Raw genomic sequence first — 19,391 nt, forward strand, 5'->3', positions numbered from 1 at the left:
AGGTAGATGTGAGAGTTAGGCTACAAAGGGAAGTAATTAGAAGAAGCATAAGGGTGGTGGTGTCCCCAATTTCAACTTTTGGAATGAGCCCATTCCCACCCACCTATTCACCAACACCCTACACTACCACTACACAATAAGCCTTAACTTGGATGCTAAGTTTTTGTTATGCCCTTTCGCCTTTACCTTCGAATTGGACAAAGTTTTTTTTTTTTTTTTTTTTTTTAAAAAATTATTATTATTATTATTTTTAAATTTCTCTTTCATCCCTTTGAATATTCTTCCTTCCAACTTCCAATCATGCTCTAATTTTCCTCTCTATTATTTGTACTTATTATTCTATCATTTCAGAAACACACTTCCAATACGGTACATAACTACAGTCCATAGGCGGCCATTACCCAACATTATTATTTTCTTCCCTAAAAAGCCTCCATTTCTGAATATTAATCTTCCCCTCCCCTTTATCCAATCCTCTACTGTTAATTTCTTTTCAATCTCAATCATATTTATTTTTTATTAACACCCATTTGAATTTCCATGTGTTAACCAAGCATATTCCAAGTGTAGACTTTTCCACTATCTTCTTCTTTAGTCCTTAATTATATATACACATTTATTTTTTTTTTTAAAAAAAGGAAAAAGGCAAAATGATTCGGAATTTTGATCCAACTGGCTAATTAGCCGCCCCCGACCATTCATTTCTATATATTCGTACTGCATCCCCCCATTAATGCCGTTCATCTTCTTCCCTCTGCCCCTCCCAAAATTTTATTAATTTGCTCAAATGGGTCGCTTTAATCTCCTTATTGCACTCTCTTTTCTTTCTCTCTTCTTCTTCCCTTCCCCAACACTCGCTCAACTCCGACGAAACTTCTACGCCAATATCTGCCCCAATGTCGAAAACATTGTTCGCTCCGAAGTTACCAAAAAATTTCAACAAACTTTCGTCACTGTTCCCGCCACTCTCCGTCTCTTCTTCCATGATTGCTTTGTTCAGGTCATTCTAATTTCTTCTTCAATTCAACTTTTGAAGTTACAGAGTCCTATAATTTTTGCTTCATTTTATTTATTTATTTATTTAATGAATTCTTAGGGATGTGATGCCTCTGTAATTATTGCTTCCACCGCATCCAACAAGGCCGAGAAGGACCATCCCGATAACCTCTCACTTGCTGGAGATGGATTCGATACCGTCATTAAAGCTAAAGCCGCCCTCGACGCCATTCCTCAATGCCGAAACAGAGTATCTTGTGCCGATATTCTCGCTTTGGCCACCCGTGACGTCATCGCATTGGTTAGTAATACTAATAATAAATTCAAAATTCAAAATTATAAATTCAAAATCTCACCGCTCCCACTCGTAATTCCAGTCCGGTGGACCGTCGTACGCGGTGGAGCTGGGAAGATTAGACGGCCTGGTTTCTAGAGACTCCGACGTGAACGGTAGACTGCCAGCACCGACCTTTAATCTCAATCGGCTCAATTCTCTGTTTGCTGCGAACGGCCTTACACAACAAGACATGATCGCTCTCTCAGGTATAACTCACGTTCCACTCATATCCCGCCACGTGTTTATTCCTGAAAACTCCCGTGATTGAAATACTTTGTCGTGTTAGTTAATCTCACATGCATGCTTTATTGATGTATGATGTGGCAGCGGCTCACACCGTCGGATTCTCCCACTGTGGGAAATTCTCGAATCGAATTTACAGTTTTGCCCCTGGGAGACCAGTGGACCCTACACTAAACAAAACGTATGCAACCCAGCTACAAGCGATGTGCCCGAAGAATGTGGACCCGAGAGTGGCCATTAACATGGACCCAATCACGCCCAGAGCGTTTGACAACATTTACTTTAGAAATCTACAGCAAGGGATGGGGCTGTTCACGTCGGACCAGGTTTTGTTCAGCGACGCTAGGTCCAGGCCCACAGTGAACGCGTGGGCTAGCAATTCCCAAGCCTTTAATAAAGCTTTTATTGAAGCTATGACTAAGTTGGGGCGGGTCGGGGTCAAGACCGGTAGAAACGGTAACATTCGGCGCGATTGTGGAGCTTTCAATTGATGCCTAGTTTTGTACTAGTGTAAGTGTATAGAGGATTGGATTGGGGGCGGCATTGAGTTGAAGTGAAGTGGTTTAAATAAAAAATGGAGCGCGGACTTAACTATTTATTGCGTATCAAGTTAGTTATAGGGTTTGGTTGGGACTGTAATTAGGATTTAATTTTTCAATAAACAATAGTTGTGTTTCTTCATAATTATTGCAATAAAACTTCAACTCTTCGATACACTTCTCTCTCTTGCAACCAGTTAACTTTCTCAACTTTGTTCTGGTAAATTTGGTTTTTGTTTTTTGTTTTTTTTTTAAAAAAATTAAACCTATTTTCTTTTAATTTTTTCAATAGTTTCCATATTTTTTTTAAGTAAAAAACTTGAATCCTTAACCAAATTTAAAAAACAGAAATAAGTTCTTGATTTTTTTTTTTTTGGTTTACAAATATTGGCTTGATTTTAAAATATGGATAAAAAGTAGATAACAAATTAAAAAATTTAGGAATGGAATGAATGTTTACATACTTGATTTTTAAAACTAAAAACATAAAATCAAATGGGCTTTAGCAACATAATTGAACTTGATCTTGTCCTTTTAACTTTTAAATTTTTATTTTTTTAAAATTAAATTTATAAACAATATTACAATGTGTAGTTTTCTTATTTTGTTTAGCTACTTTTAAGAATGTTTTCAAAACCATGCTGCATCTTGAATTATATATATAGATCTTTGTTTCTTAAATTTTAGATTTTGAATGTGTTTTCTGAAGGAAACTGAAAATCTTACTAAAAAATTGTGAGGATTGTTGCAATTCAATCATAAACTGCAATAAAGTATGATATTTTGTTGTTATAAAATGTACCTTCAAGTTCTGGAAATTATATATCACAATCACATTTAATTACTACATTTCAGATAAAGGAAAATCAGTAAATTTATTATATTGCAGTTGACATTTTACTATATTTAAAAATATTTTAATCAAATTTACAATTTAAAATAATTACCCATGAAATTATGACAATAAAATAATGTAATTACACCATCATATTTATTTTTTTACAAAAAATACCACAATATAATTAAATTTATTAAGTAGTGGCAACATTCATATTAGAGGTAAAATGTTGGGTGAAAATTTAGATTTTAAAATAAGAGGGAACCAGACTTTGGTTGGAGAATCGAACATTGAAAAATTTTGATTGGGAAGCCTCCCTTTTGTACTCCAACCTTGGGCTTTGGGTTTGGTCCAAAGGCACCCATGTTTTGGAGAGAGTGGGAAGATAAACCAATGTGGGTTTGGTCCACACTGAATGCCTATAAAAACCGTGACCTTCGGTCGATCATTTACACAACTTTTCACTTCTATTTTGAAAGTTCTCTCCTCTCCTACTTTACCATTTTCCGTTTTCCAAGCAGTGAGTTAGAAAAGGTTTTCTTTTTAGACTGTTTTATCCTAGGGACGACATGGTAATATTCTTGACCTACTTGCGCAGAGCCGTGAAATGTCTTAAAGAAAGCGAGCTTCACGACTCAGCCTATAACGAATTCCTGTTTTGCAGGTTTTGTTCTTTACTCGACCGTCGTGCCTTGATCGTTTATTATTCGTCATCTGAGGATCTTGCAGTTTCCAACATAAAATTTTGACAATCAAACTATGTGCTGGAACACCTTTATAACATTTGAATGCCAAGTATTAGAATTTTGGAAAAGAAAAAGTTGAAGGAGCTAAAATAATGGACCATCTTATTCGACCTATGTGAACCATAATCATATCGACTTTCACACAATAATTAGGAAACTCCACATCATTGTTTTACTTATCTAATCAAGAAATCCGTTTCAATAAAATATAATTTTCTCTTTGACATATAATTGACAATTATGTCATATGTATAATATATATAAAGATCCATGAGTGAAATTTTGGTAGCTAATTTGGAAGCACGTAATATTGGATACAAAGCATGTGCAGATGGGTGGGATATATATAGAGAAAAAAAAGGTCATGAATTATTGCAACAATGACAGTCAACTTCAAGCTTAATGTTGCCAAACTTCATCCGTGCTGCCTTTACCGTATTAGCTGTCTCACTCATTTAAACCAAATCTTTTTTTTTTCTTCTTCTTCTTCTTTCAGCCTTTTCATTCTCACAGCTGTATCCAATGCATGTGTATGGAAATTAGATGCAATTAGTGGCGTATTTTCCCATTTTCATTTTGCTTTTCTTTCCTCATTGAAAATAAAATTTACTTTGTATTTTTCAGCTTTTTGTAATATTTAAGAAGTCCATATTTTGCTCCCTACCTTTTTAAGAAGGCCAAACTAGACATATCAATCTAGGGTGGGTTTGAAATAAAAATAAATCATTTAACAAAATTGAAGTATTAGATAATCACTCAAAATAGTTTTTCTAGTGTTTTAGTTAGTTTTTATAAAAATTTGGAAAATATATTTTTTTACAAATAAATCCAAACGAATCCCTAATCTTCTGTTCTATTTTTCTTAAAGAGGTATTATCATAAATCTATAAGTGATTTTTTCTTTTTTAAAATAAAAAGTGGTCCGATCAATATAGATCCATACGAAAGTAGTGAAAATTAAATAACAAAAGAAAAAAAATTATTTTAAATCACAAAACTGTTGAAAATATTTACAAATAATAGTAAAATATCACCATCTATCTGCGAAAGACTATTATCTATGTCTATCATGATATAAATAGATACAGAGTAGTCTATCGTAGATAAATAATAAAACTTTGTTATATTAATAAATATTTTGACTTATTTTTTAATATTTAAAAGCAACCCTCAAAATAAAAAGAGTATGGGCGAAGTTATATATTACCTAAGAGTTTGTGTTATTTACAAAAGAGGAAAGAGGTTGGAGAGCCGTAGCTCAAATTTCTTGGAAAGGAAGAGCTAAATTGAGAGTTGGAAAAGAATATCTCATAAGACTTTTCAGGTAATGAAATAAATATACTTTTTTAAAATATCAATATGTAGATTGAAATAATGTTAATTTATGAAAACTGATGGAATAAAAATGTTAAACTAAGTTACATGTGTTTTTGAGTTTAGGGCAATCCAAACCGGATTAGAAAGAACGTCAAATGACCACATCAAATGAAAACCAATACCTTTTTTTAAGACCAATGTGTATTATGTATGAATTTGTAGAAGCCATGCAAATATATATTTATAATATTTGAAAGGTAGTTTAATATGATGGATTTATCTACCGGAAAAACAAGAGCAACACAAAAAAAATCTATGAACAACACCTATCAATGTCTAGATTGGAATCTACTTATGGTAGATGATCTTCTAGCCAAATTGAATTCAATTGATGTCTTCGAGCATATTAGAATTGTTTTTATTGATTAGTGGTTGGCTATTGCCACGTGTATTTTGATTGTACTTTGACTGCCTATTTATTGGGCCAATTCATCATTGAATGAAGTGTGCAAAATTAATTTACCCTCTGTTTTGATATGGTATCAGATGTTTTTGACTTCTCTAAAGGGTTTCCAAAATCTCCCATCTCTTCTCCATGACTAACCCTGAATTTTCTTCCGATAATCCATCCTCTTCGACTTCAATGGAAAATCCATCATCTTCTTCTTATGTTCTTGACCAATACTTGAATCCTTATTTTCTTATCACTCTGACAGTATAAATCTTGTGCTCGTCTCATATCTATTGACGGATTCTAATTACACATCCCAGAGTCGTGCTATGATCCTAGGGCTTATTGTCAAGAAAAACTTGGATTCTTTACTAGAAGTTTGCCTAAGCCAAATAGAGATTTGAAGAATTCATGGATTATTTGTAACAACTTGTTACGATGTGGATCCTTAATTCCCTCTTGAAGGAAATCTTTGCGCGCGTTAGCATTTCTGATTCAGCAAGGGATATTTGGCTCGATCTTCAACAACGCTATCAGGATAAGATCAGACCTAAAAAATTTCAGCTCCGTCCTGAGTCATCCACTCTTACTCAAGATCAATTGTCTGTCACGACTTATTTTACAAAAATGAAAATATTGTAGAATGAATTTGCATCTTATTGTCCTTCTTGCACTTGTAGTTATTGTACCTGTAGAGGAGTTAAGGATTTGGTTACTTATTTTCAAACAGAGCACCTAATGACTTTTCTCATGAGATTGAACGAGTCCTTTGGCCAAATTTGGACACAACTTTTGTTAATGGAACCTGATCCTACTTTACAACGAGCCTTTTATCTTGTGCTTTAGAAGTCAAACAACATGCTTCTATTGCACCTACCTTGTCGGCTATTTCATCCGCTGCAACTCTTTTATTGAAGAACTCTTCTTCCTCTGTCTCATCAAATGCTACCTCCACTATTCATTCTTCATCCACTTCTTCTAACTCTAAGAAGGAAGATCGTCTGATTTGTACCTAGTTACATTTCAAGTCATACTGTCGAGAAATGCTACAAATTACGTGGTTTTCCTTCTGGCTACAAAAATTAGAAGACTGCTTCAACTAAGTCCAAAATTTCTTCTGCAAGCTCTTCTAATTCTACACCTGGTTTTATGGCTTAACAGTGTCAAAACTTATGGAGTCTTCTTCAGACCACCTCACTAAAGTTAAGACTACTTATGATTCCGATGCCATTACTTCTCATGTAGCAGGTACATGCTTTATTTTTTCTTTATTTGTTACTTCTACATCTTGGATACTTGATTTGGGTTTTATTACACATATTTTTTCTTGTTGAGATCTTTTCCTTCATCTCATGCCTGTGTCTGGAATGTGTGTCACTTTGCCTAATCAGTCACGTGTCCGTGTGGATTTTGTTGATGATATTCAGATTGATCCTCATCTTTTGCTCTGAAATGTTTTGTTTGTTCCTAGTTTTCATTATATTCTGATTTCTATAAGTGCTTTAACTGCTGATCAACCTATTGTTGTTAAGTTTGTTGGGAATTCATGCATTATTCAGGATAGGTCAACCATGAAGATGATTGGGAAGGCTGATGTTTGGCAAGGACTTTGTAAGTTGCAGATAAGTTCAAGTCAATCAACTGATGGTTTTGCTAATTCTGTTTCTATGTGTTCTTCTATTTCTCATATGGAAAATACTAATCTTTGGTATGATCGAACAAGACATCCCTATCATAAACATTTATTTGCTTTGCAAGATGTTTTGCCATTCAAATTTTCAAAAAATAATTCTCCTATTTGTATGATTTGTCCTCTTGCCAAACAAAAGAGATTATTCTTTATTTCTCATAATAATGTAGCTTCACACATGTTTGATCTTGTTCACTGTGATGTTTGGGGGCCTTATCAAAATATTACACATTCTAGTTCTAGATATTTTTTAACTCTTGTTGATGATTACTCTTGGTATACATGGTTTTTTTTATTTTATTTATTTATTTATTTATGAAAGAAAAGTCAAATGCTTTAGTGCTTGTTCCACGTTTCTTCAAATTAGTTGAGAATTAGTTTGATGCAACTATTAAACAATTTCATTTTGATAATGCTCCCAAACTTTCTTTTACTGATATTTTTGTTGCTGAAAGGGTTATACATCAATATTCTTGTGTTGCTTGTCCTGAACAGAATTCTGTTGTTGAGAGGAAACATCAACATCTTTTGAATGTTGCTTGTTCTTTGCTTTTTTAATCATGCATACCTATTAAGTTTTGGGGCGAGTGTGTTCTTACTGCTTGTTTTCTCATCAACCGGACTCCTCCATTATTATAGTGGTCAACTCCTTATTTTCATTTGTATGGAAAGCATGCTGATTATTCTTCTACTCGAATCTTTGGTTGCCTATGTTTTACTTATACATTACAGAATCAACGGTTGAAGTTTCATCCTCATGCAGTTCCTCCTGTGTTCTTGGGTTATCCTCCCAGTATTAAAGGATATCAGCTTTATGATATAGAAAAGCAACATATTTTCCTTTCAAGAGATTATTTTTCATGAAAACATCTTTCCTTTTCATACTATTACTGTTCAACATGAAGCTGTGGATAATTTTCCAAATTTGGTATTGCTCAAACCTTTATTTACTACATTGCCTAGTATTGTACCTAGTGTTGTGGATAGTCCTTCTTTAGAAGCCATGAATAGGAAGCTCTTGCGCTACAAAATTGTAATTGCGATTAACACAGGAGAACCTATAGATTATCTGACTACTTTACTGTAGATCACGCAAAGAGTTCAAAAAATATTGAATCTCGTTAATATAACGTGAGGATCTGTTTAGGAGCTTCTAAAAGGTGAGGGAATCTATCTCAAATGAATGAGTGCTAACCTCTATGGCCTTAAAGTGGCTTCGGAAAGGGCCATAGCCCCAACCACGTGTACGGAACTATGAAAGATTGGTTCTTCCCTAAAAGAATCAAAATTTGACCTTCGAAATCCCGCACCACAGCTCCAAGACTTGCATCGTTGTTTTACGTATATGCGTCAAAATTGACTTTGAAGGAGCCCCGAGAAGGGAGCCCATTTGGCCTCAACAAAAGAAGAAGGATCTTGGTTGATCTGCCCTTCTGTAAAAGATTAGATTGACTGTCAAAAGATTTGATGAATGAAATTGAAACTTTAATCATTTCTCTGCCCACTTCGTACATACTCTATGCAATAACTGAACTAATTGAGATTATGTTAATTTATCTGCAGTAAGGAGTTTCATTGACTGACATTAGGTCAATAATTGATATATAATTATATCGAAGTTATATATACAATCAGAAACAAGAAAAGTTGTCAAGGTAAAAATTTCATATAATTTTGTTCTTTTATATGCTCGTAAATATTTGGTTAATTTATGGGGTTGTTTGAGTTTTCAAATCTGTACCTAATAAATCCTTGAACATTTAACTCTTTGTCTAATAGGTCATTGATTTAATCGACCTTTAAAAGGGTAATTGTAATGGATATTATTTTTAATGATAATAACTAATTATATAAGAACGTTTTAAAAAATTGTAAATATAACAAAGTCTATCAATTGTACGACTGTCTAAATTTTACTATATCTACAACTTTTTATATTATACTATATCTGCTAATATTTTAGGCTTGATTGCTATATTTGTAAATGTCCCTTTTTAAAATTAAGTATATTAGATATAAAATTAAAAGCCTCATATTTTTTGGATACAAAATCAAAATTTAATGAGCTATTAGATAATTTTTTTAAGAGCTATTATAGACAAGTATAAATGCTAAGGAACTAAATTTATATTTTAACCTAAATATTTCGTTTTCAGTCTCTTTTTTTAGATAATTATTTTGATTATTCAATGAAGTTCAATATTAAGGGCAGCCCAACATCCATGACTTTTCGGACTCCAGTTGGATCTGATGGCATGGGCCTAGTTTTGTAGATTGTGGCCCAGATCCATCCTCAATCCTGAAGGGGGCTCAAATGAAAATAGATAAGGGAAATTAGAGCCTATGGTAAAATTTAGGGTTTAATTTTGGAAAATGGCAAAACCAATCAATAAGATTTATGGCAACTCACGTGAATATGAATACAAATTTTTAAATACCTAATTTATCCTTGTTTGATTCGTAGTTATTGTTATGGATGAAACTACAAATACATAATAACTGTAGAATCATAAACAAGGTCGAATTTTGTATATAAAGTAGTTACTGATTTTCCTTAAGAATAATTGCTGTTAGTCAAGAACAACTACCCTCCTAATTTTCCTCATGTAGTTAACATAGTTTGCATATTTTATTATTAATTTAGATTCTGTGTAACCACATTTTAAATTAATTTTACTTTAATTAAATATCCAGATTTTTTTTTACCAAATTTATATTTTAAATATCCATATATTATCAAATTTCATTCTATCTAATCAAATTTCAAATTTATTCTAATTTTTGAATTGTATTTCATTACTTTATACATATTCAAATTTATTCAAATCTTTGAATTATTTTTCATAATTTTATACACATTCTTAATAAATTAGTTGGATATTTCTCATATCTTTCAAGGTTTAAATTGTTTTATATTATTAGATTTTTATATTATTTTAACAATTTGGAAAAATAATATCCATCACTATCATAAAAAAAATAGCCTATCACTTTTGTTACTCACAATAAGTGTTTATCAATTTAGCTTTTGTTGTGGGGTTTTTCACACAAAGTATTTATAAATTTAGGTTTTGTTGTGGTTTATTTTCACAAGCCATTGTTTTAACGATTTAGGCTTTCTCTTTTCCTCTTTTCCTCTTTCTATCAATCTATCGATTTTCCTCTTTTCCTCTTCATTTGTTCTTGTATGACGATTCAATCTTCTTTTATTTTATTATTATAATCAACCTTTTTTGTTTTTTGGTCAAAGAAGATGAAATCTTGTTCATCGGAGAAAATCAAAGTTAGACATTACAATAAATTGAAACTTCCGCGGTTGCGGAAAATACCGGAAATTGGAGTTATGATTTTTGTGTGGTGGTTGACTATTTTCTAATGTACAATCTAGCAAATACACTATATATTTAAATAATAATTCAACATAAACATAATATTCTCTTCAACTTCACATTATTATCAATTCGTTTAACTTTTTGTTATTAGATATAGTTTTATCTGAATCTTTTTTCATTAGTTTCAACAAGTTGTTATCAGCTTCAAAATGTAATATAAAGTTAAATGTATTTCCAATTTTCCCATGGCTCTGAAAATTAACTAATATACAGATATAGTGTAATTGTAACATGAAGTTATGAAATTAACTAATCTACATTTACAATAGTTGTAATATAAAATTATGCGATTTTAACCTTCATTTTTTGTGTTTCTTGATTTAAATTAGAGATTGTCTATCATTTTTCTCCAACAATATTATTTATTTGAATCTATCTTTTGTTATCAAATTCTGTTTTATCTTATTTTATTATTTGTTTATAAAATTTGTTATTATATTAATTTTTTTTTGCATATACTATTACTATTTATATACTTTATACTTTTTAAAATGTAATCTAATGATATAACAATATATCATTGATATATAAAACATATTTATATACCTATTTATTATTTAATAAGATTTGTTTTATATTGTTTTATTTTTTTAAAACAAAAACCTAACCCTTATTTCCAAAGTTTCAATATATTTATAATTTGTGAAAAAAGATCTAAGCACTTTCCTCCCTACATATTTAAAAATATATAATTTTTAAAAAGTCCTAATTCTACTCTACCTCCCTCTTATCCCATCATTTTCTTTCGCTCTTTCCTATTTCCTATTTGCATCAAGTTTGTAGCTGTAACATCTCCACAACTCCTCCTTTAAAATCTATGCTAGCATACCCTCCTCACCATGGTTGCATCTTGGGTGATCTCCTTTAGAACCTTCCATTCTTTCTTCACTCACTATCACATTCTGTGCTACATTTCAATTTGCATACCCTCCTCACCATGGTTGCATCTTGGGTGGTCTCTTTTAGAACCTTCCATTCTTTCTTCACTCACTATCACATTCTGTGCTACATTTCAATTTGCATGACTGTCAAATCTTCTTTTGCTCATCATTGACTAGTTATCTAAGCAGCTGCATGCCACCACCGGTGACCATCGCACCATAGACATATCATCGTGGTCGTCCATTGAAGAAGCAACCACCAATTGTTTCTCGGTGATGACCATATTAGCGAGTTTTTAAATTTTCGAATCGTTTCTAAGATTTTGACCATGCTATTTGTTTTTTAGTTTTTGGTTGAGATTGTAATTTTTTTTGCTTCTAAAAGTTTAGATAGAGTGTATTTGTAGTTTTCAAGTTGTTTTTGAAGCATTGTCTATTTGTATTCAATTTGTTAGTCTTTGGGGTAGTTTGGTCATTTACCAATTTGTATTTTCTATTATTTAAATGACCATATTCAATTTGTATTTCTATTTGTATTCAATTTGTTTCTCGGTCATTTACCATGCTATTCTTTGTGGTTTTTCATGTGGTGGATTTTTAAGCACTTTTAAATTGACTCCCTTTTCTTTTTGGCTCACTCACGACCTTCATAATCTATACATCAATAACTCACATCATCACCGAATCATTTTTATCCACTTCTTTTCTTTACTCTCTTCTTTTAGGTTTCATTATAGGAATTCAAAAGGAAACGAGTTGAATTACCTCTTTATTCTTTTCCTCTCTAATAACTCACTTCAATAATTTGGACCTTTTTGGATGCTGAAAATTGTCGGCATTAGTCCAAAAAACCGTCGGTCAAACCTTTCCTGACGGCTCCCCAATCATCAGCCGAATCGTTGGAAAAGCTTCATCGACGAAACCTTTCCTGACGGTATAAAAACCGTGTCATAGGGGAAAAAAGTTACCTCGATGGATGGAAGATGGGGTTTTCTTGCCGACCCTAAACAAATCTATCGGGATAAGCGGCCAACCCCCGATAGTCCTAATTTATAAAGACCATTGAGAGCTAAATATCTCCCAACGGTGACAAATTAGTGTCATTGTCGGGCTATATTCATTTAACCCCACTGTGTGTTTGCACCATCAGGCAAAGTTTTAGCTCCAAAAGGTCTTTATAAATTAGGATTGTCAGGATAAGCGGCCTTACCCAGACGATGTGTTTCCATCGTCAGGATTTTGTGGCTTTTCCCGACCTTTAGACCGTCGGGGACGGTTTCTTAGAGTCAGGAAAAGGTGAAAACGCATAAAATTATACTTTTTTCCGACCCCTTGAATCGTCGGGATTATATATTTAATCATCAGATTTAGCCTTTTTTATTTTTTATTTTCTATATCTAAATCTGTTTTTTTTTTCAAATGTCATAGCTGTTTGAATCTTACAAATATCAATCAAACTAAAATAAAAATTGCCAAAATCAAGTACATGTCTACAATAGTAAATAATATATAGAAAACATGTTTGAATCTCAAGAGTTTGTCAAGCAAACAACTTACTAATACTATTCGTTTTAAATATACCATAACATCCACAATTCCTTAACTCCAAAATAAGATTACGTGATAACAAACTACCCATAAAATACAATTCTACAACCTAACTACGCTTGTCGACATCTTCAACATAAATCTCGAGCTACCTACAAAATACAAATTTAAATAAGTTTAATGCTCAATATACCATATAACAATCTCAAAATGAATATAGAATTTAAAACTCAACCAAGAACATTAATGAATTGAAACAAACCAACTCAAACTTGCATATTTCATTAATGAATTGAAACAAACCAACTCAAACTTGCGTTTTTCAATCTCAAACTCAATATATAACTTAAAACCCAACTTAAATTTAATCATAATTATACATTTACCCCTATAACAACTTTAAAACCAATATAAGAACATTAACAAATAAAACTCATTTTAACTTCAAACCAACCCATATTTGCACATTTTAAACTCAAACTCAATATACAAATAACAATCTCAACATAATTAGACAATCCCTCCCCGCTCTCCCAACTTATTTTAATCACATACTCAAAATAGCATATACCTATATCAAATTTATTCTCAACAATAAAACATTAAGAATTGAAACAAACCAACTCATATCTACATCTTTGAACCTCAAACCTAATATAGAACTTAAAACCCAACTTAAACCAAACCAGCTCATATCTACATATTTGAATCTCAAACCTAATATAGAACTTAAAACCCAACTTAAACACAACAAACTCATATCTACATATTTCAATCTCAAACCTAAGTTTATTCAATCTCCTCCCCTCACTTATATTTTAATTACAAACTTAATGTAACATATACCCATCTCAAAAGTATTGTCAATCTCAATATACAAATAACTTAATATTCAAACCAACCTGTATTTACACATTTTAAACTCAAATTCAATATACAAATAACAATGTCAACATAATTACACCCCCCTTCCGATGCATTCTGTTCATGCAATGAAATAATAATGCTTGTGAGAATTAATGCTTAGTTTTCTTTAGTCAAACCCAAGTGCAAATCTGACCTAAGTTCCTAGTGAGTCCAGGGTCGAACACAGGGATTGCTCAAAAGTATTCGATGAAATTAAAAATATAATCTTCGCATGAGTTAAAAAAATGTTCAAAGGAGTGATAGGATAAGTAAACTTAAACCTAAATATGCGGTGGGGATTGTGTCTAAAGTGAAGCAGTGTGAGTTGGATTATGGTTATGCGATTGGAGGGTTGAGAAGAACTTTCACTAACATTTTTTAAACAACTAAATGAAATATGTGATCAAGCTATACACTCAATGTTACGACTAACACTTCTCAGTGTTTTTTGCCACATTATCTTATCTCTAAGATGCATGCAATATGTGTAATATGCAAAGAATGTTCTTATTTCTAAGGAACATTTTCTCTCGTTTTATGAGGTCTCAATCTAAATTCTCTAAAACTTAGATTAGCTTTACTTGGAATAATTTCTCAATTGATTCAAGCAACAAATATAAGTATGCATATAACAAGTTGATCACATGATTCCTCCAGTTATTTAGTCGTGTTAGCTACAATCTTCCCAACACATGAAGCGATTTAGCTATGCATGATATTGGTGAAAATGATAGACAAGATGTATGATAAACATGTATTCATACTGCAATTCTGAATTTGTCAATACAAGAAATACAATACAAATACACAAAAAGAGAAAGGGTTAGAAAGTAAAGCCGTGGTTCGCAATGTCTTGCTTCCTCCCGCTTATTTTACAGCCGCTTCCTTAGATAATCGAAAAAAATTATCTTCTTCTTTCCTGAGAGTCCTAAGTTCTCACCAAGGGGTTTCTATGGTAGAATGATAGGGGTTTCAAGCAGATCCCTTCTCAGGGTGTTCTTATTGTCTCCCACAATATATCCTATAGTATAATAAGAACTTCAAACTCGAAAGTCTAACTTACAACTAACAACTCTTCTTCTCACTATTCCCCCCCTTTTTTTCTACATGGCATTTGCATGGGTATTTATAGACATTTATAACCACCGTTTTTCTTAAGCTCATGATTACATCGATGGGATGCATTAAATTCTATATCCTGCCACGTCGACTGCAACGTGTCAGTGGTTCATTGAATCTTTAACATAGTTTTCCTGTCGGCCACCAACATAACTTGTAATATGACACCCATCGCCCATGTCATGTCATGCCTCACCGCTTGTAGCCTATGCGATCGTCTTCATTTTCTCTTAGGCCGCTTCTTTCTTTGAATGCATTAATGGGCATGGGATCACTCGATCATTAGACTGTTGAAGGGTATACTGCATAGAAGTAGCGAAATTAGTTTGGAATTTAAATATATTATGAGTTAGAAGTAAGTGATCACATGCTTTTCTTTTTGTATAAATTTATTGATGAAATTTATCTTAAGTTGCATGCCTTTGCCTTGATAACTTGTATTTTTACAAGTTCCCCACCTCCCCCCTCCACACACACACTTAGACCCAACATAAGAATATGAACAAATTCAAATGAAGTTTATTGAATCACCCCTTACCTCCCCCCACCCCAAAATTATTCTTAATACCAATATGCAAACCAACATAATTAAGAATTGAAACAAACCAACACATAAGAATTAAAACATCCTTCAATTTTAAACCTAACATAAGAATATGAACAAATTCAAATGTCGAATCCCCCTTACCTCATCGCCTCGGCCCCCCACAACTTATGTTTAACTCAACTGAAAAATCCACTTATTTTATCTTAAAACCCCACATATTTTAATCACAAACTGAAATTCAAACTCAACTTTAGAACACTAACTATACTTTACATAACTATGCGCTTATGTTGTCACTATAACTGTAGGATAACAACGTATGCAATCTTCTAATTAGTTTACTATGAAAGTTGAAGAGCTCATACCTTGTTCGATTTATCTTTCATGAGCTGTAAGAGCATAGCTTTCATATCATCCATATCAGATTGTCTTCTTGCTTCCAGTTCGTCCAATCTAGCCAATCTAGCCTTTAAGGATTCTATCTCTTATTGTTGCTCCTCTATAATTTTCGATGAGGATGCACTAGACAATGATTTATTTTATTTTTTGTTTTTTTACCCTTTGGTGTCCTACCAAGGCCCACTCCTGTGCCCAAAACCTACTTGCATATTTCTTCTTCTAATATTGGTTCAGACCCTTCTTGGATGGAGGCTTCTCTTAGCTCGACCATTCAACTCTACATCAATAATTAGGACTAATTATTGTATGACAATTGTATATAAATAAAGTTACATTCCGGAATAAAAACTTACATATGCATCATTAGCATGCTGATTAACAACGACTTGTCATTCTTCGAGTGTGTATGCTTAAATAAGTCTATTAGGTCCATTGTTTGACCATCGGGTCCTTTCTATAAAACAATTCACATAGAAGATATTAATAATACTTTCTTAGAAATCAAATATAGAAATATTTTTATTCTTATCATGGATTCTCATATGCGTATGAAAATCTGAGAACCAGCTATATGAGTGAACTTTAGAGCTGACTAATTCCTTTGATTAGTCTCAGCTTTCTAAAAAAATGAGAAACTAAGAGGAAAAGAGTAATTGAAATGTAAGTAAAAAAAAAAAAAAATACAAAAGTTCTTACTTTCCATTCGGTGGATTCGAACTTGGTGCATAAAAAGTGTCAATCTTCGATGGTGTCTTTAAGTCAATCAGGTGGGTGTGCTTATGCCTCTCCAGGACTTGCATATTTATTATAGTGTTTGTGTAGTTCCCCTCTATACTCTTTGAAAGAATTTTTCATATGTTCATCAATAAAATCATTGACTAGTTGGTTGGTTGGACAAGTCAAACACAAAATTGTTTTGAAAGAAAAGAAAAACTAATTAGTATCTCTGTAGACGCATATATATACTTTGTAAAATATCGAATAACCATCTTATCAATAATCGACTTTTAACTAGCTCTAGTTTCTATTAGTACCTCTTCCATGTTCCATAACGAACAGAAAAAGATTTTCTAACGTTGGTACCAATGGAATTGCTAAACTTTGTTGGATTATTGCAAAATGGTTTCTCCCGTACAAGGTCGATCTCGATAGAAATTCTCCCAAATTATTGGACATATTTATCTAAAGCAACATTTTGAGAGTGTCCCATCCTATTAATCATACAACCAACCTCTGAAGAAATTATACGTCGTTAGTTTAATTAAACATTAGTTTATATACAAATTATCGATTATGGATCTAAAATAAAATGTGGATCTAAAATAACCTGAATTATCTCTCACAAAGGATGATGCGCTGATATGCTCGGACTCTAAATACTCCATTACTGCCTCCTCCCCAGTGTGACCTATCATTATTTCTGTGCAAACAACAATATATATGTTATACAATAATACGTAAGTTATGGAATGAAAAAGAAGATGCACATTTACATGGTTATTCTGTATCATTAAGATGTTCATCAAAACTCAAACTCCTATTAGAAGATGATTGTATATCCTCTTCCTCGTTATTTATGAAGTCATCATTAACTCGTTGAATTATCTATTCTTCTACAACTATAGGATCAACATCAACTCTACATAAACTGATATCCTTCATCGATTCATCAATTGTACAAGTAATACTATTCACAACTTCTAATAACTCAAGTTGGTCATTGGCGCCGTTGCCGGGGACTTGGCAGCTAATAGTTCGTTAAGTTTTTTTGTTTTCACAGGCACCCCTTTTAGTCTTGGGCATATTGTAGCTTGTGCAAACAAGTTGCAAACAATATTTGAAGTGTAGGTGATACGCCGAAAGTCAATATTGACCCTGAGATAGAAAGACTATCTATCGCATGAGCCGGAAGCAATCTTAAGCACATGTCAGCCAACATGCGTCCAACAATTGCTGGAAGCTCCAATAGTCAGGACAACGAGTTCCTTGACCTAAGCAGTTGAGATCAATCTCCTGCATGGAAGACTCTTTGCGGTGGGTTCACTCCAATTTCTCCAAAGACGTCTTTTACTCTATCTTTACTTTACTTTCCTAGTTAACTTTAGTTTATTTATTTGAATATTGTCATTTTGGATTTATGACTGCTTGGATGAATTTGCGTAGCTTTTCGCAGGTGCGTTAATAATTTCACTCGGTGCGATGGCTCGAAAGAAGAATTTTCTCTATCATTCAACGCATGGCTATTTCACTGCATGAGTCCTAAGTATTGATGAAATTGATATTCAGCTCATAGGTCCTTTCTTGTTATCTTTTATGCGTTATCCCTCTGAAATTCTTCTTTGCCCGCTTGTTTTCTTATGCGTTGATAAACCAACATCCATGATACTTACAATTATAACTCACTACATTCTCTAACTAAAAGTTGCATAGCTCACCCCACTTTAGTAGCCTCTTCAAAATTTGACAGTCTAAGTTTTATTTTTTGCAAACCTTTATTCAAACATTTGTTACCGCATTCCTGTTGATTTTGTCTTTAGCTTTGCGGTGAAGCACTACCAATCTCTAAGTTTGGGGGTGGCAGCGATCCTGGAGAATTGCGTTCATTACATTGCGATCATTATCAAAAAAAAAAAAAAAGAAAAAAGAATTTTGAGAATAACAACTCCACTGTCAATGCAATGGGGAAACCCATGTTGATAAGAGTTAAGTTGTGAAAGGCACTTATCCGTAGTTGGATGTCTGCATGACACACATGGGAGCAAGCCAAAACGAAGGTAAGTCGCCAGGATCAACGCATATGCGCAACTCTTCTGTTTGGCGCAAGCCAAATTAAGCAAGACATGAGTTGAGTTGAATATGGAATGCAACCGAAGTTGGATGCCCGCATGACACACGTGGGGGTACGCCAAAATGAAGAGCGCAACCAAGTCCAACGTCGCATTCTAATAAGAAATCGTAAAGCTTTGAATTGTTTTGAACGAACGCATTCTCAAAAGCTAAATGCAAAGTTGTGAGGAATGAATAAAAATGTTTTGAGCAAAGGCTTGTCGGACCTAAACTTAAAAAAGATCTTCCTGAAGAAGCAATAAAAGTGGAGGAGAGCCTTGCGGCCATGGTCAGAGGTATGGATGAATTATATTGTGAAAAGTTGGTCATCGCAAAGGAAAGCTAGAGGATAAATTTTGAATTTTCTAAGTATAAGGCATGCTTGAGCACAAGCATGATTCTAAGTTTGAGAGTGTGGTAACAGGCAGAAATGCCCGTTATTATAAGCCTTTTATTTAGAATTATGAGGGCTAACAAGTAGAAAATGCGGTGATAATACTTAGAATTTGTGAAAATTTGAGTTTTGCGTCGATCAGAACCTAATCCTTGCTAATCCCAATATTATGCGTTATTCCGTGTCAAAGTGTCTATGTTTGTAGCTATCGCAGGAATCAAA

General features: G+C 33.0%; 1 protein-coding gene and 1 long non-coding RNA gene across 2 annotated transcripts; both read left to right on the forward strand.

Annotated features, from left to right (window-relative positions):
- Positions 1-403: 403 nt before the first annotated feature.
- Positions 404-2,292, forward strand: LOC120072540 (peroxidase 73-like). The gene is made up of 4 exons (XM_039024928.2): positions 404-1,000; positions 1,097-1,297; positions 1,374-1,539; positions 1,661-2,292. Exons 1-4 carry the CDS (start codon positions 788-790, stop codon positions 2,065-2,067), a joined length of 987 nt encoding a protein of 328 aa, XP_038880856.1. The 5' UTR covers positions 404-787; the 3' UTR covers positions 2,068-2,292.
- Positions 2,293-4,918: 2,626 nt separating this feature from the next.
- LOC150037136 (uncharacterized) lies at positions 4,919-8,552 on the forward strand. The gene is made up of 3 exons (XR_016528732.1): positions 4,919-5,023; positions 6,629-6,715; positions 7,027-8,552. It is a non-coding gene; the product is annotated as an uncharacterized LOC150037136 (long non-coding RNA).
- The last annotated feature ends 10,839 nt before the right edge of the window (positions 8,553-19,391 follow it).

The sequence above is a fragment of the Benincasa hispida genome, chromosome 3 (genome assembly GCF_027475165.1).
Source record: "Benincasa hispida cultivar pf3 chromosome 3, pf3_genome.v1.1, whole genome shotgun sequence".
Classification (NCBI taxonomy): Eukaryota; Viridiplantae; Streptophyta; class Magnoliopsida; order Cucurbitales; family Cucurbitaceae; genus Benincasa; species Benincasa hispida.